The 12,159-nt window shown below is 33.0% G+C and overlaps 1 protein-coding gene across 1 annotated transcript; it reads left to right on the top strand.

Annotated features, from left to right (window-relative positions):
• Positions 1 to 210: 210 nt before the first annotated feature.
• On the top strand, positions 211 to 5,633 carry LOC149561123 (putative LRR receptor-like serine/threonine-protein kinase At1g67720). The gene is made up of 15 exons (XM_089823752.1): positions 211 to 298; positions 378 to 924; positions 1,663 to 2,147; positions 2,260 to 2,395; positions 2,619 to 2,691; positions 2,813 to 2,880; positions 2,987 to 3,058; positions 3,470 to 3,538; positions 3,677 to 3,870; positions 4,035 to 4,231; positions 4,350 to 4,473; positions 4,567 to 4,635; positions 4,874 to 5,060; positions 5,173 to 5,281; positions 5,373 to 5,633. Exons 1-15 carry the CDS (start codon positions 211 to 213, stop codon positions 5,631 to 5,633), a joined length of 2,679 nt encoding a protein of 892 aa, XP_089679878.1.
• The last annotated feature ends 6,526 nt before the right edge of the window (positions 5,634 to 12,159 follow it).

Here is a 12,159-nt window from a genome sequence, read left to right as displayed (position 1 = left end):
AATCCTTCAAATTCATCTAAATCAAACCTGACCCAAATGCGCCTTCCACATTTGAACTTTGGTAAATCTTACATTATCTGTTTTTACCATCCTCGCCAATTATATTCAACCAAACGTTATCACCTTTGATGGACTACATTATATCCGTTTTTTTACCATCATCCTCATCAATTGTATTCAACCAAAAACATTGGCATTCAGGCCAGAGAAATGTCAGGCATGGAGTTGACAAGTGTTAGCATGTTGTTCATCATAACACTCACTGGATTACTCCATCGCACTCACTCATATCCAGATGGTAACCCCCCTTTTTTATTCTCATCATGCTTCGATCTAATAATCAACATCTTTAATAACGTCTTGTGTCTCTTGTTCAGGATTCCTTAGCATCAACTGTGGCGCCATTGATAATCAAACAGACAAGAAGGGCCTACTGTGGATTTCTGATTCCCCTTTCATTAAATCTCGGAGCATTTCAACGAAGCATACGGAAACCCACCACTTGCAATTCTGGACAGTCGCCTACTTTACGAATCTGTTAGCAAAGAAATATTGCTACCAGTTCCCTGTGAAGCCCAGTTCAAATTATCTGGTAAGAGCGTCTTTCGGTCCTGATCACCCACTTCCTTTGGCAAGATTCTTTGATTTACTTATCGAGGGAATCAAGTGGACGAAAGTCGACCTCTCTGATATACCAAATGGCTACTATAGATCTCAAGAGATCATCTTAGCGGCCAAAAGTGATAGTCTGAGTTTATGCCTTGCGCGCAATTCTCAAACAGAGAAAGACCATTTTGTTTTCATTTCAAGCATTGAGCTGCGCCCGCTCGAATCTTCTATATACAATTCAACTGATTTCCAAAAGAATGCCTTGAATCTCATAGATGTTCGCATAGATTTTGGTGCATCTTCCGAACCAGTACAGTAAGTGTTCTGTGAATCAAATTTCAATCTAATTTAAGAAATAGTGGTGCATTAGATTTAAATCAAGCTATTATTGTGAATAGCAATGGTAATTAGAGTACCCATGTTTTCGATTAAGCATAAAACATGCTTTTTTTTACGGAGAACTTGAAATTCTAAAAGTTTGACAGAAAGATTTAAACATGAAAGAGCCAAAATGAAACAGTGTCTAGAACAACTCACACACCCACAGTCAAAACCAGCACAAAAAACAGAACAAAGTAAAACACTAACAGTAACCAAAAACAGAACAAAGTAAAACACTAACAGTCTAACAATAGCAGATAAAAAGAGACAACACACAGGTGAAAGAAACTAGACTAACTCTTCCACCTTCTTATCTTTCAGCTCCTGCTGAATGACTTTGATCTTCTCTATGACTTCTTTGATATCTCTTTTGTCTACCTCATTCCCTTTCTTTTGTTTCTTCTTGGTTTATTGGATTGAATAAGTCTTCTTTCTTAGCTTCCTCTAAATCGAACACAAGCTTCACCTTGTTATCCTGATCCGGATTACCCAGCACTTTGTTCATGCACTCTAGTTAGAGCACTCATGCTAGGATTCATGTAATTTAAAGTTGAGTTGTGATGCTAATTGGTCAGATTGCTTGAATATCAACTTGATTTCTATCTTAAAAGTATATTAAAATTTGATTTGTTTTCTTAATGTGTAATGTTTAAAGATGACTGTAATTGACAGATACCCAGATGATCCGTATGACCGCCTGTGGTACCCACCAGGCATAGGACTCAACGGCACAGTGAACATTACCGCTAGGAACTACAAGGCAAAATATTTAGGAGGGAAGTTAGTGAATAAACCGCCCCTAATCGTCTTAAAGACTGCTATTGCAATGGATAGAGTGGCCAACATGACTATTTCAGATTTTTTTTCGAATGTCTCTGGTCCAGGAATTTACTCAATTGCACTTTATTTTTGTAACATTAAGCAAACAAATCTCACACAAAAATTTGATGCCTTCATTAACGAAAACCAAATATCAGAGCTCATAGAGCTTAAATTTCTGCAGTGCTGGCAAGCAAGTAAAGATTTACAACTTAATTCTTCCGACTCTATAAAATTAATTTTACATCCTACTCCTATATCAGAGTTGGGGCCATTGATAAATGCAGCAGAAGTCTATAGGAAATTGGACCTACACACAACCACATACTCCGGAGATGGTAACTTCCTGTATTTTATGCTTAATGTTCTAAAATACTCTATACTCGTGTATTATATAGATTGGAAATATTATATATGCCCATGATGCTTTCATGAAATCTGTGAATCCAGTGGTTGCAATCAGAAAAATGGCAAAGGCTATAAATGTTCCAGACGATTGGACTGGAGGAGATCCATGTTTGCCTTCAGAATATTCATCAACGGGGATAATCTGTAGCCATGATGATCCTCCGCGAGTCATCATCATGTAAACTTCCTCCCTAATTTAATTAGACAAATTAACAATTCATATATTTAATTGAGGGGTAAGGTATGTACGTTTTGTTTATAGTACAATTAAGTAATTCTTATAAAGCATACGAAACAGTTTGCTATCAAAAATACATGAATGATACTGTAGACTATAAAAGAACCTTTCCTTTCCTTATGCTATTAACATGTCTGATTCTAATTTATTTTGTATTTTACAGAGATCTAACAGACAAGCATCTTCAGGGCAGCATAGCTTCAAACATAGGAGACTTAACAGCACTTAAAAAGTTGGTAAGACTTCACATAACTGTGGCCTAACTCTCTTTTTGCAGTGAGAAATCCAGAATAGGTTTTTTCATAGAAATTAGATTACCTAATACAGTATTGCTAACTGTAAGCTGTCCGTTTACAGCTTCTAGGAAATAATAGCTTGTCCGGCCATATTCCAGACCTCAGCTCATTGAAGAATTTAAGAATACTGTAAGACGTCTCTGACTTGCTACCATATCAAATACATTATATGAATAAGAAGGGCAGTTTTTATCTACATCTTGCTAATTCTTCTAGTTTTGTTGGCATGCCAAAGGCAACTGCAAAACAATCAACTTACTGGAGAAATTCCCAAATCAATGGAGAACCTTCAAATGTTAACTCAACTGTATGTTTACCAATTCACTTGTCTACTTTTTCCCTCACATCTCATGGTGGCTTCTGCTTTTATAATAGTCATTTTGATCAAGCTTGTGCTTTATGTTTATTTTCTTCTGGAATCGATTGTGTGACAGTTTTTAGCATCAACATTTTGGATCATACTCTATATGATCCATTATCAAGATGTAGAAGACCAAAGATAAATAAGATGGATCATACTACATGATCTATCTTACTTTCTTTATCTCATCATGTAGTATGATCCATCTCATTTTCTTTTGCTCTCCTGCATTCTGATTATAGATCATGTAGTATGATCTAAAACATTGATGCTAAAAGCTGTCATATAATCGATCCCAGAAAGAAATTATGAAAATCTGATAGACTTATTTAAGCTTGTATTTTTTCCATTAAAAAGATTTGTACAGAACAATAAATTGGAGGGAACTGTCCCAAAAGGATTAGTGAGACCAAACTTGGACCTTCGGTACACTGATTTTCTGTTCCCTTTCATTATGCTTTTGGTTATGATCAATTCGATTGGTGTCGTATGTTTATGTTTATCTACTCTTTGACATGCTACTTCTATACAACTGACTACTTTCCAAATAAAAATACATGGCAGCGTTGATATTCAAAACACTCTTCCAGCAGGCAGACACAAAATGAAAGGTGTGGTGATGGGACTCTTAATTGGGTGCTCAGTGGTGTTGGTTTTAGCCATCCTTTCTGGTCTTTTGTTACGGAGGAACAAACACCCAGCTGAACCACTTCTGACCACAGATGTTCCAAATTCATCACAACAACACATATCTGCAGGTGTTTCTCTAATCTCTACCATGTGAAAAACGGGTCCATTATCATTGTACTACTATTTAGTGACTTGTATTTTTAAACAGGAAGAAATCTTTTTTCTTTTCTGTTTTCCTGTACCTTGCACCTTCAAGACTAATTTTTCTTTATTCCTTCTTTGGCGGATGAAGATAATCAAACTGATTACCATAGGCTGGCTGTGGAGTACACAGAGGAAGATATTAAGAATTCTACCAATAACTATTCCACTTTCATTGGTAAGGGAGGCTTTGGATCTGTATTTTATGGCACACTTTCAGGATATGAGGTTGCGGTCAAACTAAATAAGGCTGATTCTAATCAAGGCCAGGAAGAATTTCACAATGAGGTCGATGCTCTTACACATATTCAACAAATAGTCCTTGAAAATATTGTACTTCAAATTTCTCATTTTTTATCCTCTCAGCCCGAAATTCTCTATAACAAAGTGTTGTTTGTGGTTTTAGGTAGCTATACTGTCAAGAATATATCATAAAAATCTTGTAAATCTTATTGGGTACTGCAAACAACCCATAATGGCATTGGTCTATGAGTACATGTCCGGTGGAACATTGAATGACCATCTATATGGTATTTGCATATATTAAATTAAAAATTGTGTTAAATTTACCTTACATGCCCAAGAAAAAGATGTATAATAGACAATTTTTTCCCTGTTTGCAGGCACACCCAAATTGGAAAAACCGCTTGATTGGCATGTGAGATTGAAAATTGCTCAACAAGTTGCAGATGGTAAGCGCACGCTCTCTCTCTATATATATATATATTGGAAAAGAGTAAAATATGGTTAATCATTAACATTATCAGATTTTCACAATCTATTTGAAATGAGTGAATTTATTTTCAGATTAGATTGTGTAAGTTTTTAAGTATCAATATTTCGGATCACACTTCGTGATCTATCATCAAAATGAGAGAATGCAAGAATAGAGATTGATTAATCATATCTCAACCAATACACATTTTGTAGGTTTGTTATACCTACATCAGGGTTGCTATCCTCCAATCATACACAGAGATATAAAGTGTAGTAACATATTGTTGGATAACAGAATGTGTGCCAAGTTAGCTGACTTCGGCATATCAAAACTGGTAGAATGTTCCAAAGGTTATGCATTAACCGAAGTGAAAGGGACCATGGGTTATCTTGATCCTGAGTATTTCACTTAACACTACACCATTTCTTTTGTCTCAAATATATCTTTCACCTAAATTATATAAACATAGGGAACAATAGTCTAGTAGATTGAAATGTGGAAGTTAATGCAGATATTTCGCAACATCAACATTGAATGAGAAGACCGATGTCTACAGTTTTGGAGTGGTTTTATTTGAGATTATTTCAGGAGTATCAGCCAAGGATGGAATAGTACAATCGGTAATCCATCTATCAGTATCCTAATTCAATATTTTCAATCAATTTTAAAGTATGTTAATTAAAAACATATTGAAAAAAGTCATTGCATCAGGCACACAAGTTGATTTCATGTGGCAAACTAGAGGAGCTTATGGATTCTTCATTGGGTGGTCAATATAACATAGAATCCGCTTGGAAAGTGGTAGAGATAGCATACATGTGTGTGGAAAAGGAGTCAAAAAATAGACCCAAAATGAGTGAGGTGGTGAAAGAATTGGAAGAAGCTGTGACACTTGCATCTGCTGATAACAACGATTCTGCTACAAATACCATGGCCTTTTGTAATGTTGGTGTCATGCCCACTCCTAGGTAGTCAAATACTATAATTAGCTTTGTTTGGTTATTCAAATGTAATTAGTTGTTTTAGAATTCTCTAGGCACAGTTTGTGTAATTCAAGACTATTGTGTTACATGAATAGATATTAAAAGCCTTTAAACGTGTCTTTGTGGACCAAGCTATCAATTGTACTTTCAATGATACTTGATCAGGTCAATGATATTTAGAGGCTTTTGGGTAACGGCATGCTGCCTACAAAAGATCAACATTTCTTCCTTCATATGAATTTAGTGTTGTATATGTGTACAACTCAATCAATTATAGCTAAACTCAACAAATTAGATGATATGTAATAGAAGGTGTTGTTGGGGGAATTTATATATATGATTTTTTTTTTTAAAGGTCTCATCTATTTATAGATATTATATTTCTTACTTATGTAAAGAGAACACCATTACTACAAACTAATGGCAATCCACTAACAAGATCAAGGAAGAAAATCTAGGCTAACTGTTAGGAAACAATAGTAGATGAATGATTCAATAGTTTAAGATAACTTAAATTAGCCATAAATTTTCAAGAATTCTATATGTTCAATAATTTAGGGGGGTCAAAGTACAAAGTTGTGTCATCTTTTAGGCTGACATATCAGAACAATTGAATTTGAGTATTTCTATCTAAAAATCATTTTTTTTGAAACATATGGTTTAGATAAATTTATTCTAGCTAAGTTATATATTCTTTCACACTTTTCCAATTGGAAATGTCTATTAAATGCATGTTTTATACTAGTTTGTATCCGATTACTGAAGAAATAAATTTATTTTAGAAAAGTGGCATTTCAATATCTCTTACTATTTTTTATGATTTTTTTTAATAACATATAAACACTATTTTATAGAGCTCAAAGTCAAGAATATTCTCATATAGAGTTTATAGTGTTTTAATTAGATATAGTTTATTGTAATTTAAAAAATCTACAGGCTCATATTTTAACACTCGAAAAGATGTCAGTTTTGAGAAAGAAAAAAATATTAAATCATCTCAAAAAAGTCTAAAAATTATAGGACATTCTAGAGGAGAGAGTCCTCTTCTAGAATGTATAAATTTTCTCCTGGTTAGAATATATTTATTTTGAAAAATGTGGTGGGAGATGAAAACTATCGATTTTAGGTGATTTGAAATTTCAATCATTATAAAAGAGAAAATATAGGTGTATAGCCAATTTTTATTTTTGATTGTTCTAGATATTTATGTTATCTATAACATAGCCTAAGATCAAAGGGAAATAAGTTTATTTCCATATAGTTTTGCAGTGGGAACTTGACCCTTAATTTTCTGCATTTTTTAGTAGCTGAAAAATTATCTATAAAAATTAGGAAAATATATCAATTCTTATTCAAAATAATTATTAAAAATTATAATCCTAAACTTCATCCATTTTTACACATTTCATTAGTTTACTTCATTTCCAAATTAAAAATAATAATACCAATTTTATGTAATTGAAGGTGAACAATTATATTTTTGTTAGACTTTTCCTTTACAAAAGGGTGACACAGGTTTGTGCTTTTACCCAGCCTAGATCTTTTTAGTAGAAGCAAATATAAATTTGAAATGAAGAAAAGCTTTGAAGGGTGCTTCTTGAGTTAAATTTATGTTATATATTAATCAAACATTAACTTAAAGAACAATCACTATTAACCAAAATAATACAACAATATGTTTGAATTTGTAAAATTAGTAATAATATTTATAAGAGTTTATGAAAATTCAATGATTGCTAGTTCAATTAATTTGATTTAGATGAATTAGTTACAATGCAATTACATAAGTTCTATTAAAATTTAAGAATCGTTATGTCTACCAAATGATTTATTAATATTTTTCCTTAGTACATTGTTAAGTAAATTCTTATTTATAAATTAAATCATATCAAATTGTAACAAATGAAGACTAAGGTGGATCACTTTCTCAATATTTCATATATGCAAACATTGCAGGCTAAAAACATAATCAAATAAGAAAGTAATGTGTGTTACTACTTTTGAATGAAGTAATTAGCCAACTAGGATATGTGTAATATGTAGTTCAATTTGGATTTGCAACAAAGGCACTGAGGCTCTATTTTGGAGTGATTCTTGGAATGGGCATCCTTCTCTCCTATCCTTTCATCCTCACTTGTAGGCTCTTTGTGATTCTTTCCTTTCTGTTGGATGGAATAAGGTGGCTCATTATAAGGAGACTTTTAACCTGGGCCTTGCTGTGGGTTATAGATGGAAGAATTCTTTTGATTGGCCACTAGGAGATCGGTTTAAACTATCTCAAATATTGGCTTCTAGGGAGTGCAGCTCATTGCAGGAACCTGATGTTTTGGCTTGGGGAGGTGCTTCTTCTAGAAAATATTTTGTTTCTTCTAGGTACCTTGCACTGGCGAAGCAACTTTTTGGCGAGGTGGAGGTCTCTTGGTGGAAGAAAGTTTGGAATAGTTTTTCATGGCCTAACTATAACTTTTTCCTCTGGATTTTGGTTTACAATTGTTGTCTTACTTGGGATAATATTTGCAAGAAAGGTTTCTAGGGGCCTTCCATCTGTGTTCTTTGTCGCAATAGTGAAAAGACTGTATCTCACCTTTTTTTCCAGTGCCCCTTTGCCAAAAAGATTTGACACTTCTGGTGGAGTGTGTGGGGATGCACATTCTAGCATGTTTCCTCTTTGTCTAAATTCTAGGACCGTCTAGGCCATTCCCCTTCCAAGACTTCTTTTCTTCAGGTTGCTTGGACTATCGATCCTTCTCCTATTTTATGGCATGTTTGGCTTGAGAGGAATAGGAGGATCCTTCATGATTTGTAGCTTGAGATCAGGCACCTGTGGGGGAAAATTGTTAATTCTCTTTAGGAAACACTCCTAGCTAAATGTGACATCGATGGGGGTTTGGATCCTATTGATGTCGGTATTTACTCTCACCTCTCCTTTCCTCTTCAGGGTTGCACTCCCTCGGTCCCTCATACCCGCTCTAAGAATAAAGCTAAGCAACACTCTCAATGTGTTAATCGTCAGAGACATTGGTCTCCTCTTGAGGAAGACACTCTTAAAATCAACACTGATGGTTCTTCTCGAGGAAATCCTCATCCAACTAGTATTGGGGGAGTTGGGCATGATAGTTTGGGTGATATTCAGTTTCTATTTTCTGTAAACAAGGGTTACCAAACTAATAACCTCATGGAAGCCCTAGCTATCTTGGTTGTAGTGGAATAGTGTTGTCAACGTGGCTGGAAAAGAATCATCTGTGAGACTGACTCATAGGTAGTTGTGAACTTATTGTATAATAGGAACCTTGTACATGTGGATAGGCATTTGGCTCTGGTTATTCAGCAGATCATTCAGTTAAGCAATTCTCTAGATTCTATGTCTTTATGCATATCCCTCACAAGTGGAACCGTGTGGCTGATTGTCTAGCTAAATGGGCCTCTGAGCAGGGGCTAGCTTGGAATATTCTTGATCATAGGATGCTTCCCCTTGATTTATCTTAGATGCTAGTTCAACTTGTGTACCAGAATAAAGCTATGTAGTTCTCTTTGTTTCTTGTGTTGTTCAGCTCTCTTTCATATTCAATAAAATATTTACCCCTCTTTTAGTGCAATATGTAGTTCAATATAAGCTCTTGCTAGATATAAACATAGAAATCATATATATCTCAATAAGCTATGATTGTACTGTAATGTTTACTAATTTAATAAGCTATGTTTGTAATTTAAATTAATGCAAATCTTAGGGTAGTAAAAGAAAATAGTTTTTCCTAGATAAGTAGTATAGGCTCATTTAATAGAATGTATACACCTAAGTATAATCAATTTAAATTAGTCATAGATGGCTAAGACTTATGATTGTACACTTTGATACAAAATAGGAATTAAGGAGAAGGGTAAGAGCGTTTAGCACAAAATGATTATGCTTCAAGATTTAAAAATTATCGTGATGCTAAGATGTATGATTAATAATCAAAATATTATTTTCTCCTTTATATTAACTTTATTGATTTCACTAATTTGGTATAAAATTATGAGCATGAGCTAGATCTTCACTAGTATAGTTAACTAGCAAACTGTTACAAATTATATCTTCTATTCAATTTGATGGTTAATAGTTTGATGTATCTCTTGAATTTGTAAAATAATAGTATTGAGGTGTAAGTTTCCTCGGTACTATAACTATTAGATAATATCATCTTGCCTCAATGAGCTATTTATATCAAACAAGATGGAAGATAGAAGATAGGACTTTAAAAAATATTTTTATTTACTTTTCTTGTTGCATTAAATCCGTAGGTATGGTCACTATTTTATCCTTTAGAAAGAAAATAATGTGTAAATTTAATGGAGAAATTAATATCATAAAATTATTTTGGATAGTGCACATTACTTGATATGTACCTGAGGTATTTTCCATAATAATCTAAATTAATGACATCGCCGTCAGCATTGAATTGTGTAGTTTTTGAGTCAAACTCATTGAACATTGTTTCATGAGAAATGGTTCACAAGATCCCATGTCTCATGGAAATGAATGGGATAGTTAACACTCATTGTATCTAGGTTAGCACTCATTGTATCTAGGTGATTCTCATAAAGGTAAAGGACCAGAACTTCTTAGTGCTTCACCTCTACAAGCATCACCTAGATGCAATGATTGCTAACTATTACATTCATTCTCATGAGAGAATAATATGTGTACTTACTCAACAAAGATGTTAGTTCAAGGTAGAAAAATTGATCTATGAAAATCTAAGTTTGTGAGGATAATAATTCTTTGTGATTAGCAAATATCAAAATGTTGACAACATATACTTTTATAGAAAGTAGTAACTATAAAAAAATGTCAAATGTACAATGCCCAAAAATAGCATGAAAGTGATTAAATAATTAAGATCCTACAAAATTGAGTTAGTGTCATAAAAAATAGCTTATAAAATATACAAAACACAAGTTAAATAACAACTAAAAGATATGCCAATTCAAGTTGTAGATGGCAATTTGCATGTATTTTCTTAAAGAGTAAGTACTTTATTTATGTTTAGACCATTTTATCCCTCCTTAATGTGGACCCTTACATTAGGATCTTGCTTTAATTTAAATGAAGATAATATCTTCTCCTTCAATCTTTCTCAAAACTCTATGTTGGCTCTAAATCCTATTCATAATTTCTCATTTATCCATCTATTCTACCTTATTTTCCTTCCCTCTTGGTCTTATTTTAGGCTTAAAATTTTATTTTCCTACTTTTTTATCCATCTTTTATCTCAAACCTTGCACCTTTTAACTCAAAGTCAACACTCCCTAGTATAGGTCACTTACAGGTGACTTATATCCCAAGACTCACATTTCGAAGGGTTTTAGGGCCTCATGAGAAGTATTTTCCCTTACCCACTTTGTAGAGTTGACTTCCCAATAACTAACTTCCAAAATCACTATAAAGGAAGTTTTATCCTTTCATTTTCTAAATTACACCACATTACATCAATAATTCATAAAGATACAAGAAATCAGTTGTGCATTCAAGGAGTTTAAGAAATCTTTAATTCCATCCATCAAGAATCAAAGCATTTCATTCTATAGATCTAGTTCCTTTCTCTATAAGAAGCTCAAAAGAGCTGGCCACCAAGGGAGGAGATCTATGTCATTCATTCTTATTCCCTCTTTAAATTCATACATTCATGATTCATGATTTGGACACATATTAATCTTTTTCATGAAGTAGAGACATCCTACATTCTACATTACAATATACAAGCAAACATACCTATTTGTGGATATAGTGGATCCATATTTGGATCCTCAAGGGTTTGGAAAGCAAGGTATACTTACATTTATCTTATTTAAATCCTTTGATTATTTCATTTAAAGGTTAATTCCTAGATGGGTACTTGACTAATGTAAGTCCCTTTCAACAAATAATTTCACCCTTTCTTGTGTATGAGTGCAGATTCATAGAGTTACATATCTGAAAAAGTATATCCAAAGATACATTTTTTGTCAAAGATATAAGACCTTTGAATTTAACCCTTAGAGGTATAGGAAATTCACTAAGTCCAACCTATACTAGTATATATTGCACCTTGATTCAGCATATACCTGGCATACTTACATTTCAAGGATGACAATTATAGATCTCATGATTTTTGATCTCACTTTCTTCCTAATTTTGACATAGTTGATCATATTTTTTGTAGATCTAAAAGCTCAACCTTTATGACATGTGATGAAAAAACACTATTAGCAAAGACAAGGGATAAGACTAACAATCCTACACAAAATAATACAATGATCTCTTTTAATTTTCAAAATTAGTAATAACATTTGTAAGAATTTATAAAAATTTAATGATTATTAGTTCAATTAAAATTTAATTTAGATCAATTAGTTACAATGTAATTACACTAGTTTTATGAAAATTTAAGAACCCATATATCTACAAGAATGATTTATTAATATTTTTCCTTAGTGCATTGTTAAGTAATTTATTATTTATGATTTACATCAAATAAAATTATAATAAATAAAAA

This window comes from Cupressus sempervirens, chromosome 4, assembly GCF_028749045.1.
Source record: "Cupressus sempervirens isolate cs-2001-9-10 chromosome 4, ASM2874904v1, whole genome shotgun sequence".
NCBI lineage: Eukaryota > Viridiplantae > Streptophyta > Pinopsida > Cupressales > Cupressaceae > Cupressus > Cupressus sempervirens.
Note: the sequence above shows the minus strand (reverse complement) of the source record. Positions and strands in the feature narration are given on the sequence as shown.

Bases quoted from the DNA above. Each gene is read 5' to 3' on its own strand.
- LOC149561123 (XM_089823752.1), top strand. From the start codon at position 211: ATGTCAGGCATGGAGTTGACAAGTGTTAGCATGTTGTTCATCATAACA. The intron at 2,692-2,812 runs GTAAGACTTCAC...GTCCGTTTACAG, and splicing joins TAACAGCACTTAAAAAGTTG to CTTCTAGGAAATAATAGCTT. The intron at 2,881-2,986 runs GTAAGACGTCTC...GGCATGCCAAAG, and splicing joins TTGAAGAATTTAAGAATACT to GCAACTGCAAAACAATCAAC.